We start from the raw sequence: 16,810 nt of genomic DNA on the forward strand, positions 1-16,810 counted from the left end.
GGCTTCATTTTTTGTCTAACGAGTTCAGAAGTTTGACTTTTGTAGGGGCAGTAATTTACAGGGGAAAGAAGGTTCACAAACAGCGAAAAATGGCTGAAATTTATAAATTTAGTAAAAAAAGCATCGGATTATGTACAGGATGCTAGAGTTTCCTGCGAAAATTTTCCCTTCTAGAAGGAATTCTCCACGAAAGTCTTGCATTCACCGTCCATACTAGTAGCAGGAGAAGCTTGGATCATCGGCTGCTGACCCATGTAAAGACCAGGTGAATGAGAGTATCCATAAGGGGGGTGAATTGGCTGGTAGGTGGACACACTTGGATATGAATGCATCGAATTTCCAAAGTAGGGATACTGAAGTTGCATATATCCTGGCATCGGTGTCGGTTGGGAGTACCCTGGACAGTAGGGCGGCTTTGGAAAGCGATGAAAAATGATGAATAAAAATTATGGTAAATTTTTATTATAGAATTTCATGCTTTTCCTGATAAAAGATATCGGTCTTGCTGTCACCGACTTGCACTGGTATTGGCGAATTGGTGGACTGCATGTGGTTTGAGAAGGTATTTACAGATTTCATACCTGAGATCTGTCTCGTTTGATAAAATCTCAGACCATTCCTGAATTTCTTGCTTCGGCTCCTGCTTTTGGGCATGCTGAGAAGACTAAAAGTTCAAATAGAAATGAATTTCTTGCGAAAGCTACCTTTGGAAACTTGGCGATCTTGTATTTGTGATTTGTGCCAAGATGTTCATCGACATCTTTTGGGACAAAAAATATCTTTTGTTTGATGTCCTTCGCCTTTTTGTTTTTCAAGTTAAATTGCCTAGAAACTTAGTTATTTAAAAACGAGGGATGAGAATAACTTGAAGCCGTAGTTGTTGAGGTTTCGTTGAAAACTCGCCCATTTGATTGTATTAATTGGGTGCTTCTCTTCCTTTGATTTCACCTGTAACCATTCCTGGATAAGACGGTAAAATGGGTTCGAAATAATCGGGCTTTTACCTGCTCGAATCGATCTGGACTGAAGATGAAGCCGAGTCCTTCTTCAGTAAAGGTCACGGAAGGAACGTTGATGTCTCTCGCGAGCATTCGTAGTTTTTCGGGGAATTGGGTGTACCCTCGTCTGAACGCTTTTTTACCAGGCTTCTTTTTGTCAATTTGCTGCTCCCCCGCCGATTCCATTTGTTCAAGGTCAGGCAATGCTCGCGGAGTTGGAGTATTATCTGCTTGTTCTGGCTTTTTATTTTCCAGAAGAGCGAAGTGATCGTTTATATTTTCGACTAGTCGACACATCACCTCACTTGGAGTCGTTTCAAAAATTGAATTATTTTTTTAAACATTTTAGAGGAAAATGCTTACGAAACAACTTTCCTTTCAAGCTTCTTCACGGCATTTAATTGTCTGAGGTACTCTTCTTCATCATCTGCAGGCTCTATTAAATATGAAAATCGTGCTCCATGAAAATGAATCTTACCAGTTTTAACGTTATCGATTTGATCTTCTGGTGTCAATATCTGTTCGACCTGGCCCTGCTCCTCTGGAACCTCCGGAGAAGCGAGAGTCTGACCATCCTTCAGATCTTTAGGAGCGAGGAAAAGATCATCCTCGTCCATGACATCTGAGTTAGGTTCTTCCCTATCGCAGGTAGCCGGTGGCGATTCAAAACCAGAGTCCTTCGATCCTCTCCGTTGAAGGAAGATCGCTGGAGGAGTGTCCTCGTTGTCTTCTCCTTCGGACATTGGGTCATCCTCGCTGCTCTCTTCGATGATTTCAGTCACTTGAAATGCCATGTCATAATTATAGTGACCGTTGTTAGGCTAAAAAGTTTAAAGTCAGGATTACAAAACTGACTGTACCGTAGACACGCTCAAACCAGCTTCGGAGTCCACGACGTCGATCTCCATCGGAACATTGTCGCGATCTCCTTCAACTATTTCATCGACGCGAAAAACTTGGTCATTTGAAGCTTCGTAATTTGTGGGCTAGAATAAATAATGATGAATCGAACAAGAACTGACTCTACCTCAGAATTGGAAACGTCGACGGCGGAATGAGACTTCTTGACATCTGTCTCAATTCGGGCTTGATTGTAAGTGGCATTTTCGGCAGGCGCGATGAACTCTTGTTTGATGAGAGGAGCTTTTTTCGAGACCTAAAGCATGTTTATTCCTGCATCAGAATCGCAAAGAAGCAGAAAGAAGAATGCTCACCTTTCTTCTCTCAAGCTTCGTTAAATCGACGAAAGCATAACTTTCATACTCGGCCACGAATTCAACATCATTGTTGTCCTTCGCCAGCCGAAGACCGCTGCGTGTGAGAGGCATCTCGAGTCTCTTTTTCTTTTCTGGAAAAAAAACCTATCTCTAGATTCTGGCTTTGAAAATAAGTCAGACTGGAAGACTTTGAAAACAAGTGTTGCCAAAGTCGAGCCGGCGAATTTCGCGTCGCGAATCAGAGCTGCGAACTTCGTCACCAGTTCTCAGAATCGCTTCCGATTCGTGCGCCGTACTTTTCGCGTCTATTCATGAGTCATCCCCAAATCGCAAAGATTGCATCAAAAAATTTAATGAACTTTTTCAACCTATGCTAGAGATAATACCATGAAGTTTAACTCTTGTGGGAGAAAGCCTCTGGGCCCCCTTCCCCGTATCCCGCGCAAATCACTGTCGGGGAAGTCTAGAAAATTTCTTAAGCACTTGCTTGGCGGTTTAGAAGAATCTCGAGATTCTGAAGAACAGAATCTGGAAAGTAAACGGGTCTGAGCCAATGAGAGAGCCGACAAGGGTTAGCGCGGCTTCTCTCCAAGATTAGGCGCGCTCAGAAATGCCCATGTCCCGGGCCAATATCTCTCGCCACATGTCTTCAGACATGGGCAGATTCTCCTATCTCCCTTAACTGCTCAACTTCATGGTATGATGAAGAACATAAATTCATGGAAAATGAACGAAAAGAAGCTTCAAAAAACATTCTAGAATAGAGATCAAAGGATGGCATTTTGAAGTTTTTTCTCGATATTTTCCGAGATCGACTTAGAGACAAAAATTCGACGCTTTCGTCGAAATGGCGAATTTCCTCTTCTAAATTTTTCAGAACAGCGCCGTTCGAAATTGAGAAAAAGCGCCATCCTTCAGAGCGATTATCAAGTTTAACAAATTTTTGAGCGCTGTGTTTTTTCGAGGCTTCCTCATCAGATATTTTGATAGCGTAATTTGTTTCGTATTCTTTTGTACATTTGTAGAATGCAAAGATGGATCGACACTCATTTACAGAAACGCGGAAACCACTTCCTTTGCCGGGTCGATGAATGCTTCATGACGGACAGCTTCAATCTCACTGGACTCGCGGAATGCATCCCTAATTTCCTCAACGTTTATTATTATAAAAAGAATGCATCCTGACATTCTTTAGGTTCTACAGAGAATTTTGAATACAGAATCAACCTCTGACGACAGCGATTCCAATCCTTCAGCAAGCTCAAAAAGCGAGAAAGAAGAAGAGAAAGAATTGGCCGCTGAAACACTTTATGGCCTTATCCATGCTCGATTCATTATGACGAGACGAGGGTCGGACGAAATGAAGGACAAGTTTTATAATAATATCTTCGGAGTTTGCCCTCGGTAAATAAAATGCAGTTTTCTATCTCTTACTGGTGATTCTAGTGTCACTTGCGCGACAAGTCTCCTTCCAATCGGCCTTTCAGACGCCCCTTGTGAAGGTGAATATAAAAAACTGATTGTAAGTATTCAACCATCAATCCTTTTAAGAAAATGTAAAAACCTACTGTCCGATGTGCGACGAAATCTTTGAAGCGAAATCCTCCAAAGTTCGAGGTCTTGACGGCGCTTTCTTTGGAATCAGTTTCCCAGTTTGTCATCTTCGAAAACGCTCTAAATAGCTTCAATAATTCTCTTTAGCACATGTTCTTCATGATGAACCCAGAATGTCGTCCTGCAAAGAAAAAATCTCATGGCTGGGTACCGAAATTGTTTGGCTTTCGGATTCATCCGTCTGCTTACCAATCACAGGTTTTTTTGTTTCATCATTTTCTTTATAAGTGCGTCGACTCTAGGAACCTGAAGAGGAAACAAAAGACGAAAATGAAGACAAGGAAGAATAAGACAAAATAGTGTCAAAAATAAGAAGACTTTCACTGTATCCCAATCCTTTATCACTGCCTTTATGTTCATAAATGTTCACTTTCAGTAACAGTTCCAGGATGAATCGTATAGAAAAGGTGCTCAAAGACCCTTGTCTACCATATTTACAGTAGTTCAGAGATTGTTGAACAGCTTATCTTTCTTCTGAACAAACTGTCAAGAAACCGTTTTCATCTCGTTTTCAGACAGTGTAAACAACGAACCGAAATAAATAAAGTTTACACTTGATCATATAAACAATCGTTTTCTTTATTCAAAGTGTGAAATTTAGCATGTTTCGATCTTGCCGAACCGGCCACCTTCTCTTGATAGTCGGTCATTCCAAGACTCACGATGCTTGGATCAAGATTTCAGAGATTGCTTCTAATTCTTGGGGGCTTTGGCTCCGCACAGGTTAAGAAATTGAATTAACTTTTCGCATACTAGCCTTCTTTTAGGATCCGTATCCAGGATGTGACCCTGAAAAATGTCCTCAAATGGGAACAACCTTTTCCTGCGGTGTCGTTATAAAAGAGTACCCAAACTCCCAGGATGAAAACGGTGACAATTTGGTTAAGTGCGGGTACATGATCACTGGCTCAAGATCAAAGTATTCGGAGCTTCAGGAGCTCTGCAAAAATATGGCACCGATGGCCCGTGATAGCGAGTGGGAAGCTGGAGAGGGCACTGGGGATATGATCTCTCTGGAGAATCAGGTTCAACAGGATATTTTAACTTATCACGTGAAGAATATCACTGTGAATCCAAACAACCCGAACTCATTCTACTATCCGTACGTTTACATCGGCTTCCGGCGATTATGTGGGACATGTCCGTGGTTTTGGGAAGATGGAAGTCCAGTTTCATGGACCCACTGGCTCCCTCCCAGCTACCCAACAACCAGTACTTACGCAAACTGCGCGTGGAGCTACGCGTATGGTACATACGAGGGCGAATGGCGCAACTACGCTTGCTACTCGAGCTATCCCGGATACTGTGAATACTTTCCCAAGGGTCGTCCTTCACCTAAACTCATCCCGCTTCCGAATCCAGTTAAGAATGGCGGCTGTCTTGCCGGTTGGTGGAAGTTTGGCGGCTACTGTTACAAACAAATCGGCTTCAGCAACAATATCTGGGACGAGAGCCAATACAAGACCTACGACGACGCCAATGCTCAGTGCAACAATCTCTGGTCTGGCGCAACACTCGCAATGGTTCCTTCTCCTCAACACAACGCCATGGTTGCTGCTCTCCTTGGACCACATACAGCTGGAGGCAAGAGCCCGTGGATCGGAGTGAAGAGCTTCGCGCAAAATGAATATTATTTTGCGAATATAGATCAGACGCGCATTTATTACTCGAATTGGGTTGCCAGTAAACCAAATCATCTTCATCTCGGTTTGGAGAACTGCGTCGAAATGAAGTGGAAGCCTGAGTGGAGCTACAACGGCGGGGTAGAAGCTGGACAGTGGGAGAATCGAAACTGTAATGAAAACAGACCCTATGTCTGTTCCCGCGCAGAGGACTCTTCCATCGGTAACTATGTATTCCCAACTGATCAGACTTGGGCGAACCAAACCTGTCCCGAGGGATGGATCCCTAAGGGCGCCGCTTGCTACAAGTTCTCGACCGATAAAAAGACCTTTGATGATGCTTCAAAGTACTGTCAAGACACCGTGAAGCAAGAAGTCAGCGGCGCAATCAAGGGCGATTTGATGACCTTCTGGGATGATTACGAGCGCAATCATGCGTATTCCTTTTTCCGTGACGATTCCGTCGACAATCGAAACGATGTTACTCTTCCATTCTTTGGCGACTATGGCATTTGGGTTGGTCTGGATAAAAGACGGAACAATACTTGGAGATGGATTGATGACTGGCCGATGACAGGAACTCATTGGGCACCAGGTACAATAGTTAGCCCATTTGACGATCCCAAATTTTTTTTATCAATTTTGATGTCTAATTATATTCTTTTAAGGAAAACCTCAGCCAAACAGTAACGGAGGCAAAGATTGTGCTTTCATCAATAAAGATGGCTACATGACTGACGAATCGTGCTCTACTCCGATGCCATTCATCTGCAAGGCGGAATTCGTCGACTATACTCCAAGCGTAAGAATTATCAGTTCTTCCAGCTAAATCAATTTAGTGGCGGGACTCCATCTCCAATCTTGGTGAGGCTTTGGATTGCCCTGATGGCTGGACGGAATTTTACGATCATTGCATCAAGGGATTCAAGGAGCAGGTTACCTGGTTCACTGCCCGACAGACCTGCGAATCAAGCGGAGGCGACTTGGTTTCGATTCACTCTGAATGTAAGTCTATCTTACTTTTCCAAGTATACCGGTGGTTTAGTCAAAAACAACTTCGTCAAGCAGCTCTACAGCGATCTGAAAGTGCCTTATCCTGATGAGCCTGGACCATGGATCGGTCTTCGCGAAACTCCCACTCCAGAATGGTCTGATAAGTCCTCTGTTGCGTTCATCAACTGGGCGAATGGGCAGCCCGATGATTATGTAAGTTTGGATGAATTCAACACGATTGATGAAGTGCCTTTAGGAAGGAAATGAAGCGTGTGGACAGATGATCACATCCGGCGCGTGGAATGATGAGATGTGCGACAACCAACATCCCTTTATGTGCCAAAGAGTCAGGACGTATTCCTACTGTGCTGCTGCAGCAGAGGCTGGAAAGTTTGAACAGTGTGGATATGCAGGAGTCAGGTATGATTTTTTACATCATTCATCATCGAACTATTCTTCAGTGAGGAACAGTGCGTAAAAGAATTCCAATGCTGCTGGAACCCAATTCAGCCGGTGAAATGCTTCGCGCCGAAGAAACCTGGTCTCCATCCTGGCATAACAGCAGGTGCGGCAGTTGCTGCAACGCTTTTCACCGTCGGCATTGTTGGAGGAGCATATATTTACTACACAAAATATGGCTTTGGAACACCAGGGTAAAAATTCTTTCTCGGACTCTTTAATGATCTTTCTTAGCTCTGGCGGAATTTCGAATCCTGTGGCATAAATTATGCCGCATAATGGTCGAAGCGTTTTACATTTTGTACATTTTCTTTCCCTATATTTTCCTGCATACTTCAAATAAAGCTTATAATAAGTATTAATCTCGCATTCTGTTGATGCAACTTTTAGAAATCAAGGTCACTCTCCATTCAAGTGTCTTTCTCAATCAGTCGCTAAATAATCTAATCTTATTAATCTTAATCTTGGCTCTCGTCAGATTCAGTCGTCGTATTAGAGCATTTTCCTGATGAGAGCAAAAACGTGGCAAAACTTGCTAAACATGTGTCGATGAGCGTTTCCAATTGAGACATGATAGATGAAAGATTCATCTGAGACTGATTATTTCCACAAAAATCAAATCATCTTCACTCCACGTGAGAAGTTTTTACTCTTCGAATAATCACTACTCAAACAATCGGACTTTTTTGAAACACTGTCCTTTTGAGATGAAAAAGTTATAAGCCTCTATTTTCCTTCATCCGTGGGGAACACTTGGTCCTTTTGAAAATCGTCTTACATACAGTGTATTCAATTGGCTCATGATGATGTGTTTCCACCTGTCTTCATGAGCGGTTTTAGCTTATAAAAACTTCGAAGACTCCTTATTTATGGCTATAGTCTAAAATTGAACCAATGCTGAACAAACTGAGCGCATAAGGTTGCATCTGAAGTTACCTAAGAAAAGGTAAGTTGAATTGAAAGTCCTTATTTAGGCAACGTCATAAGGTGCCAGTGACTGGCAGCAAGTCGTAATTTTTGCTAAAAGGGTCGTGCATTAATCGAAAATAAATTCAACTGCTTCTCAGTAAATTATAACCTTTAGAATAACCTATTACTAATAGGCTATTACTAATAGCATATTACTCCATGGATACATCAGTAAGATTGCTATCAAATTCAGAGGATTATTTTCCGATAGGCCGACATTTGCACTCGTGCTTTAGGTACCCTATCCTTAGCTTGCCATTTTGCATTCACTTGTACAAACAGCGAAGGTCAGCTCAAGAAGGTGCAGCTACTTTTCTTGGCTTCATTATTCATTTGCAAGGGAGCAAGTTCTGAGCTGCGTTAATTTTTCAACAGAAAAACGAGAGCAATATAAGAGCCGCGGGAGCCGCTTAGACAACCACAGAGCTAGAATCAGATTGATATATTTCCAGAAAAAAATGGCAGATGACAAACGGCAGGTATGTGATACGGTACGTTCCAAAAGCTCGGGAATTAAAACGTATCCTTAGGCATTTAACGTTGCAATGCAAGATGCGCAAAATGCGTTTTACGATATTTTCGTCAAATTGGAAACGATGGAGTCAGACTCGCAAATGCACGCGGATCAGGTCAAGCAGCTAAGAGAGGACTTGCACAACTCAGAGAAAATTCGAATGGAACTCTGTGCCAAGTACAGTAACTTGAGGGTAAAGTTGATTTGCGATGCTGCCAAATCATAACAAAAATCAAAGGTCAAATACGAGCGGCTACGAACATCCATCAAAGAAGCCATGACTTTGAATTCACCTACTCCTGATCTAATGGCTCGACTCGGAAGCAAGGTTGAAGCTGATCTCAACTCAACTCGGGTTTCTTCAAGAGCCAGCAGCGGCTCCGTCTCTGATCAAGTCTCAAAAATTGAAGGACTTTCCGTTGATGAAAATGGAGAATGATCTTTGTCTATATTGTAAAATAGCCCCTTTCGCACTTTCTGTTTGAAATAAACGATAAAAAGCACGTTTCGTCACTTCTGTTTTTCTTGCCATCCTAACCTCCATCTTTCTTCCTTTTGATCTGGGCAGAAAAAAAGAACGGAAGAAACGATTGAAAAAGGACCAGTTTGAATTTGGCAGAGATGGAAGCGAAAATTAAAAAGTATTTGATTATTTTAGCTGTTTCTTGTTTCTTCAGCACGGCATTGAGCATTCTTGGGATATTTCTGAAAGATGGAACGAAGTTTGGAGAGCTAGAATTCTTGAATGAAACCTTGGTAAATCAAAGCATAAAAGACTGGTATCAATATAAACTGCAATCTCAACACTTATGAATGATACGATTAACAAATGTAATATCGCGTAGGTCTTATACCAGAAAAAGTTTGGACAACAATTACAAACGCGCTAGAAAATCATCATTGCTGGAATTACGTAAACAAAACAGATGCCATTCAGACGTGTGATCTATTTGAGACAGAACTTCCTATCCTGAACCCACAGGATACCAAAAAAACTATGAAAAAGTAATCAGCGCAATTTGAAGTCAGCTTCTCAAAAATAACAGATTAAATTCATCATTTTTTTATAGTTTCGCCCTTTTCGGCGAATTCACATTCTTGAGAAACGAAATTGAATACATCAATAGAACGCATTTTAAAATCGCAGCAGATGGCGGTGAACACATCACTAGGTAACTGGTTAAATAACTGCTTAAAATTTCTATTCAAGATATCATCTGAAAAAAGTCTTCAAAAGCTTAGGAAACTTTCAAGGAACGAATGAAGAATCTATTTTTCAGGAAAATGTTGAAAGGGCTAACAAAAATGGGTCTTATTAGGATTTATTTTTATATTCTCCAAAGCTATCACCTGGAATAGGAGTGCAATACTCCAGAAGCTTCTTAGTAGAAAACTACTGTCTTTCAAGAAGATTTGAAGATCCTCCCTCTTTCTATACTGATGTACGAAATATAAAATTGGTTGTAAAGAGAGACTTACTATTTCAGTTACCCTTCATATGCATCACAAACCGAGCAGGGAATGAAACTTTTCGGCCGATTTGGGCAAATAGGAAAGAATTTTCACTCACAGAGCAAACCTGGCTTTGGATTCCATACGATGAAAAGAGCAAGTTTATTTTTCAAAACTTCAGCATATATGATGACTGCCAAGAGGGGAGCTTGTTCATGGTGGAAACGACTGAAGATGTTGATAAGTTGAAACGAATGTTGAGGATTTCGATCCTGTTTTCTGGTAGGTATTAAAAGTAAAATTAACATTCGGAAATAATTTTAGATTGTCATCATCTCAATTCATCATTAAATCATAAAGGTACATCTAGTGTCAGAAAGAATCTTAAAAACGATTTGAGATTGCTCAAAAACAGATATTCCCGTATTTTTTCCACTCAACTTCGGCATCAATTTACCATGTGAGATGCTTTAGAATTGATTCTCAATTAAAACTCTAACAGTGCGCGCTCAAACATCGAAAACTTTGGAAACATGGGAGGGGAAAGCTATCAGCTCAAAGGTATTAAACCTGCTTGGACTATGTTATGAAGCGAGGACTTTACTTCCGACAATTCTTTTGATTGATTACAACGTCACTGGGACCTTTCTGCATCTTAGATGCAGCATCTAGATTTTGAAGAAGCATATGGAGCGAATTACTGTCTTAAGAAATCGCCGATAATAAGACGAAAAAAAGTATGCTCTGAAAATTAAGTTTTGCTGTTCGAACTCCGAAATACATGCATCAGAATACAGAAAAAAAAATATTTTATTTGTAATCTTTGTCGATTGCAGTCTGAAAGAATGAAGCTTGGAATCATTTCACGGGAATTCCGCATCTTTTCTTTTCGAATCATTTTCAATTACGGTTACTTTCTTCTTTCGATGGAAAACTGAGCAGAGGCTCCTAATGACCAGCAGAAATATCGCCAGAAAGACTAAAATCCTTGCGAAATAGAGTTGCAAAGCGACTTTGCTTACCTAACGATAATTCGATAATCCCGGCTATTGATAAATACATTCTCTATTATTTTCCTCTGTAAGGAGGCCTTGTCAGCTAACTTAGACAGTGGATATTTGCGCTGATATCAAATAAGTGCGAAAATTTCGGCCAAAACCTTTTTTAAAAAGAACGAAACAACGGCTATAAATTTCCCTGTGCGAGTGAAATTTATGGCAACTTTGCGAACATGGGAGGAATTTTATATTCTTAAGTTTGAGTTGTTGCAAATTTAGCGAACATCGAAGTGGATGATGCCGAATAAATAGGTTTTGAAACAGTCAAAAAACGGTTTCGATAATTCGTCTATTGAACTTTTTATTCGTGGAGAGCAGCACGGAGGGCGTCCTTCATCGAGGCAGTCAATGGCTGAGAGTCCTTGCCCAAGATCATGGCCTGAAAAAGAGAAAGTTATCGAATGGAAGAAGTGGTGAGATCAATGAGGATTCTGTTTGAAAAATGTTAAAATTCTGTTTGTTAGTTTTCAAACTCAACAATTATTCTACGATCTGCTTCGCCCAGGGCATAATTATAACTGGAATGAGCAAAAAATCTCAAAAGCGTCTAGAAAAGAGAGAATTTCAAGCTGTTGAAGGGTTTGATTACCTTGGTAGATTCGTCAAGAACGGCGGGAACAGCAATAGTGTCGGGCATGACAGCTCCGGGCTTGTCGAAGGAGTAGATTTCTCGGAGGAGCTCCTTAAGATCGTCCTTCCAGCCGAACTTGTTGCAGAAGAATCGGTACTCGATCGAGTGTGCTAAAAGCGATTAGAGAGGGAAATGAAAAGGGAGTGAACTCACGTGGCTGCCAGATTCGGAGAGCCTGGGGATCGTCAAGACCGAGGGGCTCCATGTACTGCTCGAAGAGGGATCGTCGATCGGGGTAGAGCTTCATTTCTGTCTTCTTTAGGAGACAGTTGTAGACACCCTGGTAGAAGAGGATACTAGTAATCAACAGTCAATCGACATTTCTGTGAATTTCAACGTACCCAAGAGTAAGAGCGCCGTACATGGCGAGAACGAGGACTTCATTACCGTGGGAAGCAGTCTCGAAGAAAAGCTCTTTGGTGGATCGGATTTTACCCTGAAAAATTGGTTGAGGAAGAAAAGAGAGGAAGTGGCTCTTACGTTGGTGACGAACTTGAAATACGAATTTCGGGCGGACTGGCCGACGACAGGTCGGAGAGCGAGAACTGGTCGAGACAATCGATTCATCTCGTACCTGAAACCAAAAGGATGATGATTTTGCTGTTTGTGAAATTTGAAAGAGCAGAGAAATACAGTCAAATTTGGTTGATTCCATCAATAATGAATAGTAGGTATACTAACGAAAACCCCTGAAAAGACTGTAAGACATTAGGACTGAAAATTTACATCCTCTTTTCTAAATTTACAATCTGATAACCTATTTTTTATCGAAAGCCAATAAGATACGCGTGTTTCCCTAGATCACTGTCAAAATTTGAACGCTTTTGTAATAGCCTTATGGTTTGAATTAAAACATTGAGAACTGAAAATAAATAAATTTTTCTGTCAGATCTTCGATTCTTCTAGAAAGTAAAATCTCTGCAAAAATGACTCAGAAGGGCTGAAATCTCCCTTTTTCGCTTCAAAAAATCGTCTCTTTTTTCATTCAAGCGGGAGTTTCGCGTTTTGCGTAGGTGCTTTAGCTTGCGGGGATTCGACGAGCGGCGAAAATATTGAACCAATTGAGCAAAAATTGTCGACGAAATTTTGAATTCCTCGTTACGGGAAGATTGCAGCGAAAAAAGGAAAGGAAGCAATAGTCGAGGAGGCTTCTAGAATTGCCCCAGAAGAAAAAAGAGAAGTAAAAGTTGTTGGATAGAAGCCGTTTTGAAGGAAGAGTCTTGAAGTTTGAAACTTGGGAAGATGAAAAATGAAGAAAAGAAAATGGAATATGGAGATATTTTGAATAATGAGGCAAAGATGAAAGAAAGTAGGGATAAAGCTTATGTAAGTACTTAATTTGATATAACTTATAATATAAGTTGAAAATTGATTTTCATCTTGAAAATTTATTTCTCCGGTCTATTTTCGTTACTTCTTGTAAATTTGTAAAATTGTAAATTGTCGGTAATTTCACCATGCATTTTTACTCATACTCTCATGCGTGTTTACAAATGAGGGTGAACGACAGCCTACAACTTAGTATTCATCTATAGGGAACTACTTAAAAACATAGACGTGAGGCTTTTATTTTTCTCTGATGATTTCTTGAGTAACTATCTTGAATCTTTCTTTTCAGGATTTCCAGCGCGACCCCTTCCGAACTCGAAATTCTCGTCCCGAAGCCAAGTTCGATTTGAGTGGCAATGAAACTCTCGTTTCTTATCGGAAGAATAAGAAGTCCCTCCTGCACAGATTTCTTGAGAAGCGAGGCTTGTTATCTCCCGACCCGTATCTTAGAATGGTAAGTCAGAACCATAATTTTATGATACATTCTGTAGTGTGGGTTTCTTGTTGCTTCGTTTAACTGTCCAATGATTACACAACCCTTTACTTTAGTCACGGCTATGATAAGTAAAAACTCTTGAATTACGATGAGGAAAGTTACGTATCAAGGAGCTATCGGACCCTTGCGGTGCCTCACTATACCTCTCAATCAAAACCCTCTTTAGCACCAGAAGATGCGCTACGAAAGATTCATGAAGATCGGCGCCTTCGTCGGAATCACCTCAATGTATCTCATCACTTCAGTCGTTCAACAACAACGCGAAGATGGATCGAAACCGCCACTGATGGAGCGTGTTCGTTGGATGATCAAAGATACTCTCGACGCTCCCGGATAATGATGTGAATTTGAACGGCTAATTTATTCTTTTTCTTTCTTCACTATTTCTGGCTGGATCTAATGTTCTTGATTATTGTAGAATGCTCAGCCGAATCGCCCGAGTCGCTCCCCGAGTTGCCGTCCGACAGGTCGCCGTAAGTATAATTTTCAGTCAATGAACTTTACTTTTGTCCTCTTCTACGCTATTTAAAATAGAATTGCGTGATTAAAATGATTTTTTAAAGACCTACAACCCTCACCACAACAAGATCGCCGCTGGTGTCTTCCTGTGGATCACCGCCACCATCTACTGGGGCACCGCTCGACCATACCTCCAGGATGAACTCTGGGAACAGAAGGCGCGTTTTCAACCTCGTTTACACTTTTTGTTCGGTTTTATTTTATTAAAGACTTTGTCTCTCTTAGAAGTGAAAAGAAACAAGTTTGAAAACGCCTGAAAAGTCCACCTTCTCCAAGGTCGAATCCGAAGAAGAAGATGACGAGTAAATCAATCTTTGAAAACGACCATGCATTCTGCTTTTCATATTCTTGAATTCGCGAACTATTTATTGCGGTTTACAACTGCATATTCCTCTCACATGCACTGAGTTGGGCATTCATTTTCCTAATTCAGAATAAGAAAAAATAAATAAAGTTATCCTACTAGTTCAATGTGTGTCTTTTTCTTTCTTCCTTGATCTCAACTACCATTTTCTCGATCTACAAAGGATCCGAAGGAAACTGTACGAAATTTGAGTACGAGCGTAGTGTAGGGATGAATCATCTTTCCTCGCATGATTAGGCCCATTTTTCTGAATTTGAAAATGGTTTTCCGAAAGTAGTTTTTCGTCTTTTCAGAGGTTGAGTGAAGGAAAGTAGAACAAGATGGCTCGTATGCCAACAGCAGTCGTGGATGTAGGAACTGGATATACGAAACTAGGTTTTGCTGGCAATTCTGAACCGCAGTTTATTTTTCCATCGCAGATTGCTGTTAGGTATGCAAGATGAGAGAGAGAGAGTGAGCTTTTAATTTCGATTTAGAGAACAAGCTGGTGTCACAAACACGCGAACGTATAAGGGCGTCGATGATTTAGGAAAGGGTTGAGCCGCTCTTTTTACTTTCTTTCGGAAGAGCATTTTGGACTCTTTGATAGACTTTTTCATCGGTGACGATGCAACAGACCGTCCAAACTACGCATCAAAATGGCCACTGAGGCATGGAATTATCGAAGATTGGGATCTGTACGAGCGTTTTATGGAACAAATCATCTTCAAATATCTCCGGGCTGAGCCTGAAGATCATTACTTTCTTCTAACCGAGCCGCCACTGAACCCGCCAGAAAATCGAGAGTATCTGGCAGAAATCATGTTTGAGAGTTTCAACGTCCCGGGAATGTATATTGCAGTCCAAGGTAGAAAAATCAATAACGAATGATTGCGCAATTAAAAACAAATTCGTAGCTGTTTTGGCTCTCGCCGCCTCTTGGACTGCCAGACAGAGTGGAGAACGATGCCTGACAGGCACTGTTGTTGACTCTGGAGATGGAGTCACTCACGTTATCCCAGTTGCCGAGGGTTACGTTATTGGATCGTGTATCAAACACATCCCAATCGCCGGCCGAGACATCACGCATTTTATCCAGAACTTGATAAAAGACAGAGAATTCGGAGTTCCACCAGAGCAGTCTTTTGAAGTCGCCAAGGTCTGTTCAATTTATCTTTTCTTAAAAAAACTCTTTTGGTAGGCAATCAAAGAGCGATTTTGCTACGTCTGTCCAGATATCGCCAAGGAGTTCAGAAAATACGAAACTGATGTCGTCAAGTGGGTCAAGAACTACACCGGATTCAACAATATCACAAAGAAAAAGTTTGAAATCGACGTTGGTCATGAGCGATTCATGGGGCCAGAAATCTTTTTCCATCCAGTGAGTTCTTCTTTTTCTCATACCGAGCTCGAAGTGGTCGATATTCTACGATGCTAACTTTTTCATAGGAATTTGCTAATCCTGACTTTACCACATCTATCAGTGATGTTGTGGACGATGTCATTGCAAACTGCCCAATCGACACAAGAAGACCTCTTTATGGAAATATTGGTACGTATTGTAAAGTAGCAGAATGGAAATTTACTCGCTACGCAAGTGAACTCAGCCGTGAATAAGAACTTAATTTAGTTCTCTCTGGCGGATCAACGATGTTTAAAGATTTCGGCAGGCGCCTTCAAAGAGATGTGAATAAACTCATCAACAACAGAATCAAGTTATCAGAAGAACTTTCCGGTGGCAAAATGAAGGCCAAAGAAATGAAAGTCGAGGTATTCTAATTATGCTAATATGCTCAAGAGTTAATTGTCAAATTTTAATTAGGTTATTTCTCATCCAATGCAGAGATATGCCGTTTGGTTTGGAGGATCTCTTCTTGGAGCCACTCCCGAATTTGGGACCTTTTGCAGGACAAAAGCTCGTAAGTACCGATTTCAGATGAAGGTTTCGTTTTGATCCACTCTTATCATCAATGAATTAAGAATACGAAGAGTACGGGCCGTCAATTTGCAGACATAATCCAGTCTTTGGCTCAATGTTTTAATAGGTTTCTCCAAGGCCTCCTATCGTGAGATTCGCTTAAAAATCCTTCTTTTATGAAACTTCCCTTCGATCAAAAATTCAACTTGTAATCAGATAACTGCTATTTTTTAAAAACTTACTGACCTTTTCCAAGTTTTCTAAGTTTTGAGCTTTTCATGAGAGAGTTGCTCGATTTCAAACAGTATTTTCTTTACATGTGCTTACTGAAAATCATTCCTTTTTCCGGCTTTTTGGTGAGTTAAACTTTTAAAAGCCTTATTTTGTTATTTTATGTAAATATTGATATCGCATGTTCCGTTCTTTCGTCAAACTTCTGACTTTATTCTTATCAAAAGAGGTCTTCAATAATCAACACAGTACAGTAAAAAATGTCCTTACAGCACTTTTACGTCTGAAAATTCTGTCACACTGCTGATCATCAAACAATGGCTTGTGCATTCGTTCAAATTTAACACTTTTCTGTGCCCAATGCCATAAACTCCCTTAATTTCTTTCTCCTTCTTCTTTTGCCCTAACCTTCAAACAAAAAAACTATCAAGTTCCTGACTTGTTTTT

The 16,810-nt window shown here is 40.8% G+C and overlaps 7 protein-coding genes across 7 annotated transcripts; 5 read left to right on the plus strand and 2 right to left on the minus strand.

Annotated features, from left to right (window-relative positions):
* Positions 1–12: 12 nt before the first annotated feature.
* LOC145696155 (actin-related protein 3-like) lies at positions 13–16,801 on the plus strand. The gene is made up of 10 exons (XM_081773149.1): positions 13–22; positions 14,529–14,665; positions 14,712–14,761; positions 14,822–15,082; positions 15,132–15,373; positions 15,416–15,595; positions 15,664–15,766; positions 15,845–15,984; positions 16,037–16,133; positions 16,195–16,801. Exons 2-10 carry the CDS (start codon positions 14,556–14,558, stop codon positions 16,254–16,256), a joined length of 1,245 nt encoding a protein of 414 aa, XP_081629275.1. The 5' UTR covers positions 13–22; positions 14,529–14,555; the 3' UTR covers positions 16,257–16,801.
* Positions 171–2,453, minus strand: LOC145698191 (uncharacterized). The gene is made up of 10 exons (XM_081775391.1): positions 2,213–2,453; positions 2,026–2,154; positions 1,859–1,984; positions 1,477–1,819; positions 1,370–1,434; positions 1,005–1,298; positions 866–960; positions 705–825; positions 582–664; positions 171–315 (listed from the first exon to the last, which is right to left on the minus strand). Exons 1-10 carry the CDS (start codon positions 2,324–2,326, stop codon positions 171–173), a joined length of 1,515 nt encoding a protein of 504 aa, XP_081631517.1. The 5' UTR covers positions 2,327–2,453.
* On the plus strand, positions 3,245–4,331 carry LOC145697294 (casein kinase II subunit beta-like). The gene is made up of 6 exons (XM_081774480.1): positions 3,245–3,370; positions 3,411–3,619; positions 3,662–3,717; positions 3,767–3,867; positions 3,917–4,027; positions 4,072–4,331. The coding sequence occupies exons 1-6, from the start codon at positions 3,314–3,316 to the stop codon at positions 4,117–4,119; spliced, it is 582 nt and encodes a 193-aa protein (XP_081630606.1). The 5' UTR covers positions 3,245–3,313; the 3' UTR covers positions 4,120–4,331.
* LOC145699190 (macrophage mannose receptor 1-like) lies at positions 4,435–7,270 on the plus strand. The gene is made up of 8 exons (XM_081776454.1): positions 4,435–4,552; positions 4,597–6,046; positions 6,120–6,253; positions 6,291–6,456; positions 6,497–6,657; positions 6,701–6,864; positions 6,906–7,097; positions 7,138–7,270. Exons 1-8 carry the CDS (start codon positions 4,493–4,495, stop codon positions 7,166–7,168), a joined length of 2,358 nt encoding a protein of 785 aa, XP_081632580.1. The 5' UTR covers positions 4,435–4,492; the 3' UTR covers positions 7,169–7,270.
* LOC145699850 (uncharacterized) lies at positions 8,229–8,852 on the plus strand. The gene is made up of 3 exons (XM_081777108.1): positions 8,229–8,351; positions 8,403–8,579; positions 8,625–8,852. The coding sequence occupies exons 1-3, from the start codon at positions 8,331–8,333 to the stop codon at positions 8,823–8,825; spliced, it is 399 nt and encodes a 132-aa protein (XP_081633234.1). The 5' UTR covers positions 8,229–8,330; the 3' UTR covers positions 8,826–8,852.
* On the minus strand, positions 11,061–12,111 carry LOC145696616 (uncharacterized). Its single transcript, XM_081773685.1, has 5 exons — positions 12,008–12,111; positions 11,869–11,963; positions 11,681–11,823; positions 11,486–11,637; positions 11,061–11,275 (listed from the first exon to the last, which is right to left on the minus strand). The coding sequence occupies exons 1-5, from the start codon at positions 12,092–12,094 to the stop codon at positions 11,198–11,200; spliced, it is 555 nt and encodes a 184-aa protein (XP_081629811.1). The 5' UTR covers positions 12,095–12,111; the 3' UTR covers positions 11,061–11,197.
* Positions 12,588–13,735, plus strand: LOC145696156 (uncharacterized). Its single transcript, XM_081773150.1, has 3 exons — positions 12,588–12,853; positions 13,146–13,310; positions 13,519–13,735. The coding sequence occupies exons 1-3, from the start codon at positions 12,770–12,772 to the stop codon at positions 13,687–13,689; spliced, it is 420 nt and encodes a 139-aa protein (XP_081629276.1). The 5' UTR covers positions 12,588–12,769; the 3' UTR covers positions 13,690–13,735.
* Positions 16,802–16,810: the final 9 nt, after the last annotated feature.

The sequence above is a fragment of the Oikopleura dioica genome, chromosome 2, assembly GCF_907165135.1.
Source record: "Oikopleura dioica chromosome 2, OKI2018_I68_1.0, whole genome shotgun sequence".
NCBI classification, from domain to species: domain Eukaryota; kingdom Metazoa; phylum Chordata; class Appendicularia; order Copelata; family Oikopleuridae; genus Oikopleura; species Oikopleura dioica.

Coding starts and splice junctions, on each gene's coding strand:
- LOC145699190 (XM_081776454.1), top strand. CDS start 4,493: ATGCTTGGATCAAGATTTCAGAGATTGCTTCTAATTCTTGGGGGCTTT. Junction 4,553..4,596: donor GGGGCTTTGGCTCCGCACAG/GTTAAGAAATTG, acceptor GCCTTCTTTTAG/GATCCGTATCCAGGATGTGA. Junction 7,098..7,137: donor TATGGCTTTGGAACACCAGG/GTAAAAATTCTT, acceptor GATCTTTCTTAG/CTCTGGCGGAATTTCGAATC.
- LOC145696156 (XM_081773150.1), top strand. CDS start 12,770: ATGAAAAATGAAGAAAAGAAAATGGAATATGGAGATATTTTGAATAAT. Junction 12,854..13,145: donor AAAGTAGGGATAAAGCTTAT/GTAAGTACTTAA, acceptor CTTTCTTTTCAG/GATTTCCAGCGCGACCCCTT. Junction 13,311..13,518: donor CCGACCCGTATCTTAGAATG/GTAAGTCAGAAC, acceptor AACCCTCTTTAG/CACCAGAAGATGCGCTACGA.
- LOC145697294 (XM_081774480.1), top strand. CDS start 3,314: ATGACGGACAGCTTCAATCTCACTGGACTCGCGGAATGCATCCCTAAT. Junction 3,371..3,410: donor GCATCCCTAATTTCCTCAAC/GTTTATTATTAT, acceptor GACATTCTTTAG/GTTCTACAGAGAATTTTGAA. Junction 3,868..3,916: donor TCTTTGGAATCAGTTTCCCA/GTTTGTCATCTT, acceptor AATTCTCTTTAG/CACATGTTCTTCATGATGAA.
- LOC145696616 (XM_081773685.1), bottom strand. CDS start 12,094: ATGAATCGATTGTCTCGACCAGTTCTCGCTCTCCGACCTGTCGTCGGC. Junction 11,964..12,007: donor ATTTCAAGTTCGTCACCAAC/GTAAGAGCCACT, acceptor CCAATTTTTCAG/GGTAAAATCCGATCCACCAA. Junction 11,638..11,680: donor TCTCCGAATCTGGCAGCCAC/GTGAGTTCACTC, acceptor AATCGCTTTTAG/CACACTCGATCGAGTACCGA.
- LOC145698191 (XM_081775391.1), bottom strand. CDS start 2,326: ATGCCTCTCACACGCAGCGGTCTTCGGCTGGCGAAGGACAACAATGAT. Junction 665..704: donor AGATCGCCAAGTTTCCAAAG/GTAGCTTTCGCA, acceptor TTGAACTTTTAG/TCTTCTCAGCATGCCCAAAA. Junction 316..581: donor TCAAACGAGACAGATCTCAG/GTATGAAATCTG, acceptor TTCATATCCAAG/TGTGTCCACCTACCAGCCAA.
- LOC145696155 (XM_081773149.1), top strand. CDS start 14,556: ATGGCTCGTATGCCAACAGCAGTCGTGGATGTAGGAACTGGATATACG. Junction 14,762..14,821: donor GTATAAGGGCGTCGATGATT/TAGGAAAGGGTT, acceptor TGGACTCTTTGA/TAGACTTTTTCATCGGTGAC. Junction 16,134..16,194: donor CTTTTGCAGGACAAAAGCTC/GTAAGTACCGAT, acceptor CAATGAATTAAG/AATACGAAGAGTACGGGCCG.
- LOC145699850 (XM_081777108.1), top strand. CDS start 8,331: ATGGCAGATGACAAACGGCAG. Junction 8,352..8,402: donor TGGCAGATGACAAACGGCAG/GTATGTGATACG, acceptor ACGTATCCTTAG/GCATTTAACGTTGCAATGCA. Junction 8,580..8,624: donor CCAAGTACAGTAACTTGAGG/GTAAAGTTGATT, acceptor CAAAAATCAAAG/GTCAAATACGAGCGGCTACG.